At 37.8% G+C, this 19206-nt stretch overlaps 1 protein-coding gene across 2 annotated transcripts in view; it reads left to right on the forward strand.

The window, feature by feature from the left end:
- MEIS1 (Meis homeobox 1) overlaps positions 1–15179 on the forward strand; it is a 193318-nt gene extending 178139 nt beyond the window's left edge. Inside the window, exons 10-13 of one of the 2 annotated variants that reach the window (XM_089676087.1) lie at positions 8010–8149; positions 8969–9058; positions 9340–9435; positions 13924–14063. In XM_089676087.1, the coding sequence (XP_089532213.1) occupies positions 8010–8149; positions 8969–9058; positions 9340–9398 (289 nt within the window). In that variant the 3' untranslated portion in view covers positions 9399–9435; positions 13924–14063. Of the gene's footprint in view, positions 1–8009; positions 8150–8968; positions 9059–9339; positions 9436–13923 lie in introns of both variants that reach the window. The other variant, XM_089675382.1, reaches the window with a different exon arrangement.
- The last annotated feature ends 4027 nt before the right edge of the window (positions 15180–19206 follow it).

Below are 19206 nucleotides of genomic sequence, written 5' to 3' on the forward strand. Positions count from 1 at the left end.
TAAGAAGAGTAAATAACATCTTAAGAATGACTGGAATGAACAGTTAGAAAAGTCTAAGCAGCACATTTGTTTCACACTTGCTGTCTCTTCCATGTGTAAACCCAGTTATCAGTGTGTAATTACACTGTCAATCCCCGGAAGCTGGCAGAACCTTGAATTAGCTTGACTATGTGGAACCTTCTCCACAAACATGCATGCTATATGCTAATGGAGGTTGATCACAGCCAGAGTGGGCTCTATGCTAATGGGGACTGAGTAATAGATGACAATCAGATTGTACAAGACGAGTAACAGACACAGATTGCACTTTCCATGCAGCTTCACCTACCCTCACACAGATGTTACCTGTTCATCACCCTATTGCTTCTGAGTGTCCAATAAATTCCCTTCCAACATGTTTCTGGTTTCTATGGAGACTGTATTTTAGTGGACATGGCACTGGCCAGAGCCCTGTTAATTATTGCCTTTGGTATCATAGTATATATGTGCAGTTTGGGGATTAGTTTTACTCTTGGCTAGTTTTCTTTAGTCTTCACTTTTTATCTCTGGTAAACAGAAATGGGGGTCACTCTGCGTATGCAGGCACACCACAGGACTTATTCCCACTCAGCTTTTATATGAAGGAGGCTCCTAATGATCTGACTCAGCTGTCTTCTTGTCACAACCTCTGACCCAAGGGTCATTATCATCATAGTAATATACCTGGTGCAGTCTAATGGCATCACCATTGTGGATATCTAGGTGATTTTCTGCTGAGAGAACAGTTAGTGTGGGCTCTGCCAGATTACGTGGCTTTGACTGTCCAGAAGTTGCAGTGGATTGAGTGGATCTTGATTTTTTTTTTTTCAGTTGAATAAACTTGTTTGGATTATCTGGGTCTAGTCCTGGACAGTGCTTAGGTCAGAGCGTTCCATCCTCAAGATAAATTTCAGACTCTCAAGTCTCAGATTTGAACTTTCCAGTCCAGATAGCCCAAGAATCTGGCTCTGGAACTGGAGAAGTTCTTTTATCCTGTTTTTTTCAGGATCTTTATGACGAATGCCAGCCTGTCAGGCTGGGAAGGAGTCCTAGGCACACTGTCAGTGGCACTCGTTTCCTGAACAGTATTCTGGAGTTTTGGGTGATTTAGCTGTCTCAACAGCATTGGACCATCCTGCTAAAAGGTAATCCAAGCTGGATTCAGTCAGACATTGCCACAGTGATGGCATTTATCTAGCAACAGTGAAGACACATTCCCCATGGCAGGACCAGTAGTTTGGATACAGTACAGGGCAGAATGTCATGATCCTACCTTTGGTGTAGGCAATTGGCAGGTACACTTGCTCAGGGCCTGGACCTGGAGGAGTGGTCTCTACACTTAGAGGTGTTACAGGACCTGTGTAGCAGGTGGGCAATGCTGAATCCTGGCTTTCAGGCTCATTAATAACTGGAGGGGTTTGTTTCTAGATACAGTTTGTTTCCAGATGCAGTGGATGGTCTGGTGGCTCCATGGGGTCAGTATACCCTAATCTATGCCCCTCCTTTTGTTAATCTTCTTTCTTGTTTTCTTCACAAGATTTAGTTGGAGGGAATTCTGGTGGTCTTAATTGCTCTGTACTGGCCTAGGCAGATGTGATACACAGCCTAGTATGACTCTTGACAGGCACTCTGTTGGGGACTAATAGAACATCAGGATCTTCTGTCCCAGAGGCTGATTTGCCATTCTACTTCATAGTCACTGGCTGTGATGCCATGGCTTCTGAAGATCATGTGTTGTGAGACAAGGGTATCTGTGAGTTTGTGATCCCTGCAATGGTAAAAGCTTGGAAGTCTTCATCTAGCAAAGGCATTTCAGTGCAGATGGCCTTTCAATTCTTGATTTAGACTTTTTTTTACAGTCTCTCATATTTCTCCCCATTTGTTTCCCTGTGACTCAGTGTGGTATTCCTTGTAACCATAACCTCTGCGAGGCAAGTGTCTAAATTGGCCCCACAAAAGGTTATCCTGTACTGGCTACCTTTTTTTTGTTTCCAGCGTCCATTTCTCCTGCAGATGACACTATAACCCAGCAGTCCAAGAACTTGTGTGTTCCTGAAGGGAGTACAAGAAAAAGATTTTACAAAAATTACAAAATCCTATTTAGGAATTTAGGATTTAGGAATTTTTTAATGACAGTCACTAACTTGATTTGTAGATGGCTGTGTGGAATTATTGGCAGTCCTGCCATTCTAGGCCATGGCCAATTTAGCACTATGTCAATCTGACCCTGAGTAGAGCATGATTTACACTCTATACTTGCCTCCTAGCTAGCATGATGCCTTTCTTTGTAAATAGAAGTGGAGTCAACTTTAAATGCACCTATTATTTTTATTTCTGAAATTTGTGAAATTAGCTTCTAGTGTGCCAGAACACTATCTAACAGCTCAAAAACACCATGAAAGTATTGTTCCTTTACATACAGTTGTATTTATGTATTTCAATCTAATACATGGCGTGCTGTAAATATGTAATGTTTTTAAAGGCTGTATTAATCTGGCAAATTCACCATTGCATATAATTGAGGCTCTGCAAGAGAATAAAGTATGATGATCATAAAGATAATTAGTTGTTTCAATGCAATAAAAGCTAAAACATTTTTATGTTATGACATTTAATTAAGGGAAAGCTGTGGTAGCAGTTTTAAAGAAATTTTAAGGCAAATGACACTTGTTTGAAAGTGCTCTGCACATTAACTAATTAACATTAGAGTGTAATTTACACAGTGTTACTCTACTGGAAAAGTTCTTGAACAGATAGAATGTTAGAAATCCAAAGTCTTAGGTAACATGATAAATTTGTAGCTGGTATTTTTGATTACAAAAATGCAGTACTGTTCTTTCAAACACTTCCCATTACCTTTATAAACATTGATTATAAACAGACAAACCTAATGACTATATTTTCCTGTTTTAGCTACCTTTATAAAGTTAATGGATGGAAAATATATTGTGTGGAACATCCATTTATTCTGAATCAGAGAAATTTGAGGCAACTGTTTTAGCTCCGGCCCCTGAGGAGCTTGCAACTTAATGTCATTAAAACACTCTAGGGTGAATGTCAGTACAGACTGAGGACAATTAATCTTCCCCTACATTGTTAGAGGAAAACAGGTTATTAAAATCACTCCTGCCCTTCCAGAGAGATAAAGCCTTCCAAACTATATTTATATAATGCTGTGGTGGAAATTTTTCAAAGCTACACAACGTGGCTGCAGTGGTACTTTGTTGCATATTTGCGCTTTTGAGATTTTGAAAACTCAGCATAATTGGGATAAAACTATCACTTTTTGTGTAAATATACTTTGGGGTTGTTTAACTAAAAGCACATAAACTAACTTTGCAAGGCAGTTCTGCTGACTTCCATCAACCAATGATGTACAAGCATAAATGCTGGGTTTTTTTTTTCCTTGATGATTAGGTATTTTTTGCAAATTCACTAAGCTCTTGGGAAAATTCCATTTCAAACTGCAACATGCAACCTTGCTAAGTGAATAGCCTATTTGTCTTCAAATCAACCTCTGTATTTTTACTTCATATTTCCACTTTCTGTCACCATGGGTTTGCACTTTAAGTTAACCGCTTTAGCGCTGCCCCATAGCAGAAATACTGCTACAGGGTGGCAGTGCTGTGCAAAGTCACGTATATATATGAGGTTTTGAATAACCGGATAGGGGACACTTGTGAGGCACACGCGCATCCTACCCTCACCGCCATTTGCGGCAATAGCTATCAATCAACGGGTCCCGGCTGATGATTGCTTGCCGGCGCCCCGTGATTGCCAAGGATCTCTGACGGGGGGGGGAGAACTGTTAGTAAACAAAAGAGTTCTCCTCCCTGTCAGCTCCAACACACTGCTTTGCATGGCTGTGCACAGCGCAGCCATGCAAAGCAGTGTGCTTACAGTGAAGCACAAACACAGAACACCAAGTAAAATGGCACACAGTTAACCCTTTGATGGCCCCAGATGTTAACCCCTTCATGCCCATTGCCATTAGTACAGTGTCAGTTCTTTTTATTAGCACTGATCACTGTATTGGTGTCACTGGGGATGCCAGTGACACCAAGTTAGTTTCCACCAGTGTCAGAATGCCCACCGCAGTCCTGCTATAAGTCGCTTATCGCCGCGATTACTAGTAACATAAATAAAAAATGAAAAAACCCAGTATATATACGGCCATTTGTAAATGCTATAACTTTCATGTATACCAATTAATTTACACGGATTGGGATTTTAGCAAAGACATGTAGCAGAATACAGTCTGGCCTAAATTAATGAGGAAGTTTGATTTTTTACATTTTTTTACTGGACATGTTTAATAGCAAAAAGTCAAAAATATTGTTTTTTTTTTCTCAAAATTGTCGGTCTTTTTTTTTTTAGCGCAAAAATAAAAACTGCACAGGCGATCAAATACCACTGAAAGAAAGCTCTATTCGTGGGAAAAAAAGGGCGTCAATTTAATTTGGGTGTAGCATTGCATGACCGCGTAATTGTCAGTTAAAATAACGCAGTGCCGTAACGCAAAAAATGGCCTGGTCAGGAGGGGGGGGAGGATAAAATCCTCTGGAGGGCAAGTGGTTAAACCTGGACCTCAAGCTAGAATAGCAGACACATAGCAGTTGGTTTACTAAAGGCTGTTCATTTGCAAGAGAATTTTCCCCAGTGTTCAGTGACTGTAGTAAAATCTCACTATGCAAAGAATAACCAATCCCATTCAAGGAAAAATAAAAAAAAAACAAAAAAAAAACTTTTTTACATGATTAGATACTAGACTGTAAGCTCTAACGAGCAGGGCCCTATGTTTCCTCTTGTACCAAATGGTATTGTAACTGTAATGTCTACCTTCATTTTGTGCTGCGCAAACTGTCGGCGCTATATAAATCCTGTATAATAATAATAATAATAATAATAATGGAAGTCAGAAGAGTTTCACCTCATTTACTTAGCTCTAGGGAAAATTTCCTTGCAAAGTGCATCTTTCCTTGCCCAATGAACAGTCTGTTTTCCTTTAGTAAATCAACCCCATAATGTTTATCTAGAGAAATTCAAGCTTTGGTATTCTTTTAGCAATGCATCCACGATATGACTTTTGTATTAGATGGACTTCTTGCAATAACTCATTAGCAATAAGAACAGCTCCACATTTGTAGATGTTTCAAACTATTTATTGTTATAAACCACAACTGGTGTGCACGGCAAAAGCTTTCTGAAGGGATGAGAGAAAAGGTCAAAGGCCACCTTGGAAACAAACAGCTTGACCAGTTTATTTAAACAGATATGAGGATGGGATGCTGACCTCAGTTTGACTTCTTTTGGGAGGAGCAAGAATGCCATTTTATTACTACCCAGAAGGAAAAGTCTCTTACATGTGAATGCACCCTTAAGGCACACAAAGAAATGACTGTTTTGAAGAAAGAAAAAAGTAAATTTCTTAACTAGCAGGCAAAAGGGGATCTTTAAAACTTTGAACAGCTGCCAAAATTCTTTAAAATGATAAAATATTTATATTTCATTTTTGTTTTTGCTATTTATTTTGATGGAGATCTTAATATGCCCACTTGTGCATACACATTCAGTGAAATATAGTGCTTTTTTCACACTCTTGGAGTCTACAGCCTATCTATAATTTGCCATTTCTAATGAATGAGAGTTAAACAGGCAGACAGTTGCACCACATACCGATCCCTGTGGAACTGCGGCTAAGAAACAATGGCAAGTGGACCTTAGTCTGAGGAGGCCACGGGAAAGTGTTTATGCAGAGACCTCCTGCCAGGGGAAGCATTCAGAAATTTGTGTGTGTCACAAAGGGTGGGATACATGCACTCTAAACTGAAGGTCAAAGAGGCTGTTCATGACAATAGGTTTGTTTATTTCTTTTTTTGTAATAACTTTTATGCCATTTTATTATTTAAAAAAAAAAATGTTTTTGATTGTGTAGCCTTCCTTGATTACCCAATTAAACTTTATTTAATGAATTTTGATAGACAGTTGGCGACAGGGAGGGGGGATTTTATTTCCCATGTTCTCCTGGCACCCTTGCCTCGTGAAGCTTGGTAAAATGTAGCAGTGAGGTACTCTATCTCTTCATACTCCCTGTGTACTTATATTTTCATGTATTTCCTCATATTTAATGATTGTATTTTTACAAATGTGATAATTGAACCTAATTAATCAGTATATATCACCAATAATAGTATATCATCTGTTGCTGCTTACTGCCATAAACGAGTGCAAAGAGTTTTACTATGCTCTTGAAAACTTTGTTTTGTGAAGTACACATAACCATGATTATTTATTTATTTCAGGTACTTATATAGCGCCGTCAATTTGTGCAGCGCTTTACATATATATTGTACATTGACATCAGTCCCTAACCCTCAAGGGTGTACAATCTAAGGTCCCTAACTCACATTCATACACATATTAGGGCCAATTTAGACAGGATCCAATTCACCTACCAGCATGTCTTAGGAGTTTCGGAGGAAACCGGAGTACCCAGAGGAAACCCACACAGGCACAGGGAGAACATGCAAACTTCAGGCAGGTGGTGCCAAGGGTGGGATTCAAACCAACGACCCTAGTACTGCCAGGCGGAAGGGCTAACCATTTAGCCACTGTGCTGCCCATTATGTCATGAGATTGCCATTACTACTGGAAATAAAACATATATTTTTTTAAACAGTAAATAAAAGGGCAACATTCATACTTTTGATGTATTGCTGTAATTTTAGCTGGTCAGCAAGTTAACCATTTTTTTTTTGACCTTTCATGATTTTTGAAGAAAATAGGATTATATGAGCAAATGCTCTGTGGCTTTGACCTTGTCTTGACCCCACTCTTTGAAAAAGTAAAAAAAAAACCCCTATAAGTGTAATGCCTTGTTCTGAACTCCCCAGCAGTGTGTGAGCAAGTGGTGATAAAAATCCAGACGTTCCCTCATTTGATGGTATACTGCCATCACAGTTCATTATCTTAATAGTGGGCATTAAAATAGAATTAAACTCCAAAGGAAAAGGGAGGATTTTATTAAAAGTTGTGAAGAAGCCACAAAACAAAAGCTAGCCATGCTAGACTTATTGTATTAGACTTCACCCTTCAAGGCGTTTTGCGATTACTTTCCCCCATAGACTTGGAAGTAGAGTGGCACACATATTGTTTTTCAGCAAACCTGACTAATTCCCTCATGTAGAGCTTAAATGGAAAAGTCCAACTGTGGTAAAAGCAGGCAAACATAAATCAGTTCAGGATGCACTTGTACTGAGCAAGGTCATCAGGGGTTAGGTGGGTTTCAAAGAAAATGTATCTCCATGTAGAACATTTGACTAAACTACAGTAGTTCTGTTGTCTGCTAAAACCTCAGTTCTATTGTCTTTATTTACATTTAAAACACCATAGAAAGAAGAATATAGTGGCGTAACCCAAAGTTAAGCTGGGTACACAATATAAGAAAATCAGGCGAAAGATCATCTGGTTTTCCTTGATGTTTCACAGCAAGTTGAACCTGAGGATTGAACTAATTGTACGAAAATTCTCGAACGACAAAGGCTTTTTTTTTTGTTTGACGTAGAAACGTAGTGTACATTATTGTTGTTTATTGTTTCTGATCATGCGCAGTCTTTCATATCTGATTTTTCCCATACGAAAACAGTACACATTAAACGAAAATCGTTAATTTTGATCGTATAGAAAAATTTTGTAGTTTGTCTCTTTTCGGAAATTTTCATTTGAAAAGTCTGAATCGGATGTCAAACGTTGTGTACACACTATATGGGAAATTGAACGATCATTCCTCATACAGAATTTTTCTTCTGATTTTCTCATAGTGTGTACCGCACTTTACTGATTAGTTTTACGTTTTCAGCAGTTTAACATACAGCAATCAGACAAATAAAAGAGCATTTGCATGTGGTTGTAATGTGTTGTTCTTAGAACTTTGCAGAAAATGAATCCAGAAATACGCCAATAATCCAATTTATTTTGTGTGTGTTTTCCAGGTTTATAAATGCTAGAAGAAGAATAGTCCAGCCTATGATAGACCAGTCCAATCGAGCAGGCAAGTCCCCCATAGTAACTGTTTTCAAGTCACGCAGGCGAAAACCATCATCAAGCCATTCACCGGGAGGTCCAATACCTGGTAAATAAAAGCAATGCCGGGAGTAGAACAAAGCAAGGCATCAGTCCTCTATTTTTGCAGTGGTGCAACAATTGGTTTAAGTCGCATTTTTTTTTCTACACATTTCAACTTTTTGAATGAATTTTTCTTCTCAGCTATACTTTCTGCTACTTTGACCACTCCCTGGTGCATGGCTTGGTGTGGAAATGCGGTAAACTTTATTACCTGTCAAAAGGGTAAAAGGGTCAGTATCACTTATTGGACTCAACAAAGTTCAAAGACTCCCACAGAGGTAGATCTTTTTTATCTTTACCTTAAGGCATTTTACTTGAAATCACGCTTGCTATGTGTTTAACTAAAACCTACAATACAACGCAGGAGTCTTATTTTAAGTGTCTTTGGGAATTCTGAATCTCTACTCCTTGTTTTAACAAAATTGTGTTGTATACTCTTGATACCAAGCAAGAGATATCAACATCATTTACTACAATGGCATGCCGATCAGAAAAAATGGTGTTGGGTTTCTTTTAGTTACTAATTTGTCTAAAGTTCTATCAGTTATGACTTTTCAACATGCAAAGATTCCTGTTGTATGTGAACTGCAAATGTTGGAGTATTGATATAGTGTTTCAATAATTACATATTATTTTACCATCTTATAAAATGTGGGGAAAGTAAAAAAAAGTGTAGATGTGGCCCAAAGCAATTGAACTATTTTCAAAACCTATAACAAATACAATGGTCAGCTATTCTCATTTATTCTAGTATTTTTATTGCATCTCTGTCTAAGTGATTGTGTCCTTTGGAGATTAGACCATAACAGTATTTTTATGCTTTTAGTAAGTCAAGGAACACCTTACAATCCTGACGGACAACCGATGGGAGGTTTTGTAATGGACGGCCAGCAACACATGGGAATTAGAGCGCCAGGTAAGACTGGTTACTTCTCGTATTCTTTTATATAGTATTATTGCTTAACTGTGCACATGTCAACCAGAGAGTTAAATGTTTAATTTGAGCCTTGATAGCCTACCTTATCTTATCTAGCTATATCTTGATCTGTCTGCCAATCAAAATATGGCTGTGTCAATCTGGGTGCTTTATCTTTGCCTTGATTTCCTTGCAAATGGTGTATGACATGGGGTCTTTTGGTGCTTTCTGTTCACTTCTCTGATCTGCTGGCCTCTTCTTGGATTTTATCTCCCTTTTAGGACCTATGAGTGGAATGGGCATGAATATGGGCATGGAGGGGCAATGGCACTACATGTAACCATCATCTAGTTAACCAATGGCAAAGCAAGGGGGAAGTAAGTACAACGGGGGCTGCTGTTTCTATTTTGTCTAGGATTTTATTTTATTTTTATGTGTTTTCTTTCTTAATGTGTATTCTCCCTGCCCATAGCTTCATGCTTGTTCATTCCTTTTCCATGAAAATCCAGGTATCCTTTATTTTCCTACTGATTTTTAAAAAAATAAAATGTTTTTCTGTTACATAGAGCACTTTTCACATTGTACATTTACTGTTGTGTTGATATTGTACAATACTGACCACATGACAAAACAAGAAACAGGCAGGGGGTGAGGGGGGGGAGCAGGTTGCCATGGCAACAGACTGATTTGCAAAATGTAAGCAGTCTGCAGCAGTGCAAGGAGAGGAAAGAGCATGTCCCTGTAGTGTCATAAATCTGCCTAACCACAGTTGATGCATGAGTTACACTTCTTCACTAACCTGCAAGACACCAGATTGCAAACAGTGACTTTTAAAAGCAAAGTAAACGCAGACTTAGGCGAAAAAAGAAAAAAAAGAATACACAGCTTCATACAAGATTCCATCCGAGAAAAACTTTGAAATTCCACTTTGCTTCTCTTTGTCTGTCCTTTATAATAGGATTATGTGTGGCAAAAGGAAAGTAAAAGAATACAAAATAGAGGTGTGCACAGCAGGTTGTGCAGCTTTGCCTGGGCTAATTGACTATATCCAAATTAAGTATGCCATCACTTGCAGTGTGACAAATGGATTTGACTCATTCAGTATACAAAAATAGAGATCATTAATGCAATCTTCAGCGGCAGCCCCAGTGAAGTCTAGAGAGAACGAGAGAGAGATTGAAAATAGTGGGCCACAATCTTGCTTTGTATTATTTAGCAAGGAAAATATTATTCTTCCCTAAAGGAATGCAGAGCTGTGCAGGCGCAATCTGATTTTCTGTTATTGTTCTGCCATCAAAAAAAAGGGCTGCTGCGGTTTGTTGTTTTTCTCCTTCTTGCTCTTAATCTATTCCTAATTGCAAGGCCAATGTTGTGTGTACCCTGAATTTGAATCAAACATCAAGCTCTGGGAAGCCATCAGCCTCTGTCTCACACATCATGAACATTCCCAGTTTAGTTAATCTAAATATTGTTTCTTAATTTCTGGGTCAATTAAATTTAAATGATGTATGCTATGCTTCATAACCAATTAAATTAATAGGATATTATGAAAAATATCATTACTTTTGATTAAAGACCAGTGGATATGGTATATTTTATAAGCAATTTTCGTTAGTAAGTGGGAAAAAAAAAAAAAGAAAAAAAAGAAAAACGTTCCTTTAGGCTAGATTAAGCAGCCTTTCATTGCTGGAGCCCTGAGACCTGAATCCAAGGTGTTCATGCTGCAACATTACTTAGAACTAAAGCCAATTGAACCTACTTAGGAATAGCGTTATGCCGTTCACCCTTGATGATTATGGAGCTTATAGCTCTCTGAGACAATACACCTGTCAGTTTTCATCAACTAGAGCAAACCATGCAGAAGACAGAGGCCCACAGAAAGCAGGGGGGCTATTGTTTTACGTTCCGTTTCCCCATTGTTCTCAAATTTAGTGAAAGCTTGACTGAGTTTGTAGTCTGATTTATTTTAAACGTTCATGATCACAAGGAAGGAATTAATTGCTAACAGTTATTGATTTCTTGCATGTATAAAAGGAGCAGAAATGCTTCCATTCGTCAGTCCTAAATAATGCATTTTATTTTATGATAGTATTTTAGTAACTATTTTTATTGAATAGTTTTAAAGTGTGTGAAGAGGGCTCTTAAGTAGTGTGATTTGTGTTGTAATAGCACAGGGTGTATTTTCGGAAAGGTTTTAAGTAAGGAACGGTTTGAATATAGACAATTAAGAACATGTCTGTCTCGTCTCAGATTGACCAGTCTGATTCTATGAGGCAGGTCATAGGAAAAAACAGCAAGCAACACAGCAGATTTGAGCATTACTTAAAACAATCAGATTGTGTAGGGGTTAAAGTGGTTGTATAATTACCAAATCTAATTATTATTTTAAATAAAAAGTACATCTTTCTTGCATTTAAAATACCCTCAGGTGACCTAAAACCTAGGCAACCTAGATCACATAGATTCAAAGTTGATTTCTTTTAAAATGTTGCTATTTCATATCATACAAAGTCTGCCTGGTAGATTGCAGTGAGATAATATGGTCAGTATGGCACAATAAGGAAGCAGAGTATTGAGTGAATTGTGACAAATCCTTAGACATGTTTAATTACAAACTATACAAATAGAACATATTTATTTTAAGTTTAAGGGGCCATTTACATATAGTGCAGTGAATGGCAATTTTCCATGCTGGATGACTGTCAGTCACCACCAGGGCACATAGAAAATAATTGTCCTATATTATTATTATTATTATTATACAGGATTTATATAGCGCCAACAGTTTGTGCAGTGCTTTACAAAATGAAGGCAGACATTACAGACATTACAGTTACAAAACAATTTGGTACAAGAGGAAACAGAGGGCCCTGCTCATTAGAGCTTACAATCAAGGAGGAATGTTTGAGTGATACAAAAGGTAATATCTGTGGGGGATGAGCTGATGGAGGAAATAAAAGGCAGTTTACTAGTTAGAAGCAGGAGAGACTTCTTTAAAGAGAAAGTTTTTCAGGGATCGTGTAAAGGTAGATAGATTAGGAGATAGCCGGACAGATTGGGGTAGGGAGTTCCATAGGATGGGAGAAGCTCAGGAGAAGTCCTGGAGGTGAGCATGGGAGGAGGTGACACGGGAACCAGTGAGCAGAGGGTCGGTCTTGGGAGGATGGAAGAGAGTCGTTTGGTTGATATTTTGAGACCAGGTTAGTGATGTAGCTGGAGGCAGAGTTGTAGATAGCTTTGTAAGTTATAGTATTTTTAATTTCATTCATTTGGTCAGTAGGAGCCAGTGGAGGGATTGCCAGAGAGGGGTAGCAGACACCTCTGATGGTTGGTAAGGTGGATGAGCCTGGCAGCAGTATTCATGATGGACTTTATGGGGTTTATTTACTAAAGCTGGAAAGTCCAAAATCAGACTCCTTTCAGCATAGAAACCAATCAGCTTCTAACCTCAGCTTGTTCAATGAAGCTTTGGCAATGAAACCTGGAAGCTGATTGGTTTCTATGCAGAAGGGAGTCTGATTTTGGACTCTCCAGCTTTAGTAAATAAACCCCCATGTATCTTGTTTGCATTACAGCGCAGCCCAGAGGTGTGGTGCAGTGAGTGGAGCTAAAAAGAAGACTGCATTTTATCACCGCACACAGCAAGGCACCATATGTCAATGCACAATAGCACAACGCACCACGCTGAAAGAAATGTCACTTTATGCACTTGCGCATAAAGTTGACAAAAAAAGAGAACTGTATGACACGCCGAAATGCGCATCACACCACCAATGGCTCATTGCAGCTGAAACCAACAGTTTGCCGGCACACTAAACCACTCTGGTTTAGCGTGCAAGCAATGTGAATGAGCCCAAATACCTAACTCCTGGCAAATTTTAGTATTGGATGAGGTGGGGGTAGATAAAACTCCTGTCAGGTTCTAATTTTATGTCTGGAACACCATGGAGAAAATTTTCCATAACTGCCTCTTTTTGTGGCAGCTGTACAAGAAACGGAGGTGCAGTTGTCACCAAGTCAAGAAGGCAGATACAGCAATAAAACATACCTTCCTTCCCTTCTAAAATAGTTTTTGCTTTAGCCAGTGTCCCTGTTGAAGAGATAACCGATCATCTCCTGTTCTGTGTCGCCAAAAACATTAAAAGGCTAAAGTGGTTAAAGTGAATAGTGCCCATTTACCTACTCCCGTTTTGCCATTAGAACATAAAACAAACCATCATCATCATCATCAGCATCAGTGCACTATGTTGTAGCATTATATGAAGAGCACTTGCCATTCTGGTCAGGTGATCATTGGGAAAAGATAAGCAGATTTCTGAAGGGCTGTTCTCAGGGTGAGATGTAGCCATCTTAGGCCACCCAAAAGTTAATTCTTTGGCAGTCATTATTCCAGTGAGAATTAGAGTCTGATTATTTTTATTAATTTGAAGGTTTGACTCTGGAAATGTCCTTTGTAGCTGTAAGAATAGCCCATATCTGAATATTATTTTTTTCATCCATGGTTTCAGAGAAGATATTTTGTATCTGATTTAACATATTAACCTAAAACTTGCCAGTAGCACAGATCTTGTGGACAATACTAGCTATACTTTTACTAGTGGATTACAATATGATCTAGTTTTGATTTCATTCTGAAGTTATTACATTTGTGAATCAGTACAGGTGCTAGGAAATGATTTTTAAGCCATGATACTGTGCTTCTAGAGTTCACATTAGAAAAAAGTAAATCACTTTTCCCCCAGCTAAAGTTTTTCTTTTATATATTATTTTATATGCATGCTTATTCTTTTTACTTCATTTTGAAAACAGATGAACACAATGGCAAACTTTGTTATTTTGCTTATTTCTTACCCTCTCTTTCTTAGGACTGCAAGGTATGCCAGGGAATTACATATCTCCAAGTGGGCCAATGGGCATGAGTATGGGACAACCAGGTTATCCTCCATCACAGATGCCCTTGCATCACACTCAGCTGCGCCATGGGCCGTCTATGCATACCTACATTCCTGGACACCATCACCACCCAGCGATGATGATGCACGGGGGACCTTCTCACCCTGCAATGCCAATGTCAGCCTCTAGTCCCTCAGTACTTAACACAGGAGACCCCACCATGAGTGGGCATGTCATGGACATACATGCCCAATAATTTAAGGGAAAAATGTCTGAAATTCCGAAATGGCAAATTTCATGTGTTGTCTTTCTGCCACAATACCAGAGTTCCAATCCTGGCACCACATAGGAACAAGAACATACTTTGACATAGGGAACGCTGACAAAAAAAAGCAGATGCTGAAAATCAACTTTTTTGGGGACACGATAAATACATATATAAGACATTAAGAGAACAAAGAGTGAAATATTGTAAATGATATTATACTGTTAACCATATTATGTTGTTTCTTATAGATTTTTTTAAAAAAAATGTGAAATTTTTCCACACTATGTGTGTTGTTTCCATAGCTCTTCACTTCCTCCAGAAGCCTCCTTACTTAAAGCCTTACAGTTATCCTGCAGACGACTGAAAGTCCTCATTTGCAGGTCATTTTAGAACATTATGATAAGTATGTCAGGCAGAAGATCTTTTTTTATTTCAATCCAAGGATTTCAGCCATGCGCTTTTTCTCTGCAGCTTTGTCTATTTTTTTTTTCTTTCTTTCTTTCTCTGTCTCCGTCTTTCTCTCTAGCCTGGGGCTTGAATTTGCATGTCTAATTCATTTACTCACCATATTTGAATTGGCCTGAACAGATGTAAATCGGGAAGGATGGGAAAAACTGCAGTCATCAACAATGATTAATCAGCTGTTGCAGGCCAGGCAGTGTCTTAAGGAGGCTGGTAGGAGGAGGCATGGAAACCAAAAGGCAATGTGTTTGGAGCATAATTGTCACAATGGAGCATCAGTGTCCCCATTCAGCGACAACCAATCTGTGCATCACTTCCTGTTTTCATGCAGCTCAAAAAAAGGAAAGCAAGAACTGTAGAAGATTTATTTTTAATACATTGACTTTATTTCTCAGCAAGGCATCAGTCGTGCATACATTTTTTTTCCATAGTCCCATCATGGAACATTTATGTAAACATTGTAAATAAATTTTGTGCAAAAAGGACTGGAAAAGATAACTGTATTGTTGCAATTTTTTGTATAAATAGAAGTTTGGTATGAATCGGCATGCATACAAATTGATTTACAAAGTGGGATAAGCTAATTATACTTCCTTTTTTTGTTGTGCTAAAGCAAATGCTTGTTAGTAAAGTAACTAATTTTTTTTATAAAGGAACAAAAAGCAAAAAAATAGTCCTAGTTAATAAACATTGCACATCAACAATGACAAATCTGGCTCAAACACTATCAGTTAATGACATGTCACAATTTAGTAGCTCTACATTCAGGTGGGGTTTACTAAAGGTTTGCTAAACCAGTGAGCCCATGTTTGCAGTGAAGCCCAATATAGGTCAGGGAAAGTACATTTTTTTTTCAACATGACTGGTTGTTTAAAGTAAACATAGTTTTTCTGGTCTGGTTTTTCTGGGTTTATTCAAAATACATTACAAAGAGTAAAGTATCATAGCCCATAACAACCATTCTGAAAAGATCCTTACCACATGTGTAATAAATAAACTTAATAAAAATCAATTATTAATGCTGAGAAAGTGATAAACTAAATGGTATAATTTATTCTAGCTCCTCAAATCTGTGTTTGTTTCAACAATCAGGACACCAGGGTTTTCTGTGAGTGATCTGCTTTTTTTCCACCCTTTTCCACCCAACATGCACATTTTTGATATATAGTATATAATTTCATACAAGCACACTTTAGACTGTGAACCTGGCCTCTCTATTGGTTCATAACTGATAATCATATTAATATGTCCTACCTGTCTGAATTCTTTTTTTTTCTTTTTTTTATCCTGAGGCCAATCATTGTAATGTTTTGCAGCTCATACCCATTGAATTACTGTAAGGCACCTAAATTAATTCTTTTAAATGACAGTCTGTATATGGGTACTATTGTATACTTAGTAAACCATTCCCTTAATGAAGAAAAAAGTCAAGCCCAAAAACTAGAGAGGAAATTAATATATGTAATGTCCATTAAATAAATAAAAAATAAAAATGTGATTCATTATAAATTAGTGAGTAAAGTTAATATTTGCAATGTCTAGTAAACCCTCATCGTTATTTAAAAACAAAGCCATTTGAGTCACCAATTATATAACTTTTAAACTTGTAAAATACTGATGCTTTGTTTGTTAAATAAGGTTAAGTTGTGAAATAAGGATAAACATGTTATAAAAGGAATATTTGAAATTCAATACGGAATATCTGGAATGTATATTTCAGATTTTTTTCTTAATTTTTTTACAGGAAATATTGGTTGTGAAATAAATAACAATGATCTTGTCACATTGGAGTTTACAATATGCATGAATATACATTTACATGCTTAAAATAGAAAGCAAGGGGCAGATACAAAATGATTAACAAGTTGATTACACCGATTATTTAATTCTATTCAACTACTGAACTCATTAACATTAAAATCTTACATCAAGAGGTTTTAATTTCCTACTAAAAGTAGTTATTGAAAATGTATAATCCAGTGATGTAACTCAGCATTAAGAGCCATTATGAATCATAAATACATTGACATGTGTGAGAAAAATTGGATATTTTCATGTTTAGTAAAGAGTGATGTTGTATGTAAAATGGTAAGTATGCAATACTGTGCCTGAAATGAAACACAGATATACTATGAATAACTGTGGAAAAATAATTTCTCTGGGGAAAACTGAAAAACAGAAGGTGTTATAATTCAGTTTTGTATTTCAAATCAGCTTTATTGGGGTGTTTATACTCTGAAATAAAGTTTACATTATGAATGTATTAAATTTATGTATATACAGCATAAATTTATGGAAATTTGGAATAATTACAGGATTACTGATTGAGCAATGGTGGTACATATATACAAATCCAATGATCATTATCATTCTGTTCATTGAGACCCTATTATCTCACCCTCAGGTTTAAAATTCACCTAGAACAGGTGATTCTGGAGGTCCTAAATTAGTCCCAGTGGCAAAGACCCGCACACAGGCCATAATTCACTCTGATCTCAGAGTGCCATTTGGGAGCTGTTACCTACATCACTGGTTCTGATAAGATTCACTCTTACCAGCACAGCTGTGAGATAGTCTGTCCTTCTTAGGAGGGCTAATGACCTTGGGGGAGGACTAATGGTAAGGTCCAGTGGGTTCCCTGGAAACAGATAGCTGGGCAGGACTGAAGGGGTCACTGGAGACAGAACCACAGCCAAGGATGGAGAGAGCCCTAAAGAAGGCTGATGACTGTGGCTGGCTGAGTCCCTGAAAGAAAAGTTTTGACTTGAGTGTGAGGGACCACTGAGATTAGAACATTGGTCAGATCCAGTAGTTCTGGATTCATGGTGACCAGAACTTACATCCTTGTGTCTGCTCCTAGTTCTTTTGTATCTGGTTGCCCACTCTATTCATCTGTCTGGCTTTAGTGGGGTATGATCAAAGATCAAAAATCAAAATGAAAAATCACTCTACAGAAACATTCTCTCTTTATTTTTTAATACTACTCTTTGTGTGCTTTCTGGTGTTTGAACTGTTGGTCATGGGAAGTGTTCCTGTGCAAACAGTATCGTGTGATCTTTGTAAAAGCAAATATTTTAATTATTTGGAAAATGAACTGGTTCATTACTCTTAGCTCATTGGTTCCTTCTCCCCTCTACTTCAGGATGTTTTCTCCACTAACCTGGAGTCCCCACTACTCAGCACAGCCATGAAATGTTCCTCCCTGACCTTCAACCCTCAGACTAAAGCTCCTAACACACGATGAATGATCGGTTGAATGATCGTCTGGTTTTTTTTTTGCATGCTAGTCTCATAGCGATAAAGAAAACGTTACGAAGTTACATAAATTCTCATAGAACAGAAAAAAATTCAGAAGTGATGGCATGTATTGTAAAGTATTTGTATTGTATTTTTGAATGAAAACTGTACTGATTAAATTAAAATTGTATGATCTGGTATAGTACAAGAAAAGTTTTTGTGTTTGTTCCTTCGAATAATTTCGGACGAAAGCTGTGTACTAATGATCAGATTATTATGCGATCGTTTCGAAAGCGGTAGGTAGCGATTTTTTGATTGTGTGTACTAGGCTTAAAGCCTAGTAACTTTAGTAACCTTTTCTTTATCAATACGAGACTAGCATTCAAAAAAAAAACCAGACGATCATTTGTCCAATATTCTCATCGTGTGTATGGGGATTTAGTTTTGAATTCTGCTGCAATTTGCCAACTCTGACCAAAATCTGACTATCCCGCCTTTCCCCCATAAGTCTTTGATCTTACTATAGAGTGACATTTTTACCAGCTCTTATCAGGAAAGGTTATCATACCCCTTGGTCTATCTAGGTACTTGACTTCCTCCCTACCTGCACTCAATAAAAGATTTGGCACTTGCCTACCTTACTCACATCTACTCTACAGCTTTGAGTTCTTACTAGCTTTGCTGAGGGATATATTTTCCTTCCAGGTATGTGAACCCCAACCTTTTCAGTGGGATGTCCCAGCCCAGTATTTCCCATGCAAGTACATTTCCCATGTGACGTTTTGATTGTGAGACTTCTTGTAATAGTTGATAGACAATCTCCTATGGGGTTGTCTTTATTTTCCTGTTAATTTCAACCCCCTACCCAGTGTTGCAACAATATGTCACTGGGTTTCCAATAGGTCTTATTGACTTAGTACATCCTTTTCCTATCTCCTTTATCTCTTGCACCTCCAATGCATTTTCCACTGCAGGAATTATTTCCATCTTGTTTGCTGGGGTTCTTTCAGGATCTCTTAGCATCTTGAACCTTTCACCTTTTATCTAAAAGCTTTTTTTCTCCCCATTCTCGGGTTCCTTATACACCCTGTTCCAAATTATTATGCCAATTCTATTTAAGTGTCACAAAGATTAAATATTTTGTTTTTCAGTTTAACTCATGGATGGCATTGTGTCTCAGGGCTCTTTTGATCACTGAAAACAATCTCGGACACCTGTGATAATTAGATTGGCAGGTGAGCCCAATTTAAGAAAAAACTACTAAAGGAGGGTGTTCCAAGTTATTAAG

The sequence above is a fragment of the Staurois parvus genome, unplaced genomic scaffold (genome assembly GCF_062004578.1).
Source record: "Staurois parvus isolate SC_StPar_1 unplaced genomic scaffold, SC_StPar_1.0 ptg000001l, whole genome shotgun sequence".
NCBI lineage: Eukaryota > Metazoa > Chordata > Amphibia > Anura > Ranidae > Staurois > Staurois parvus.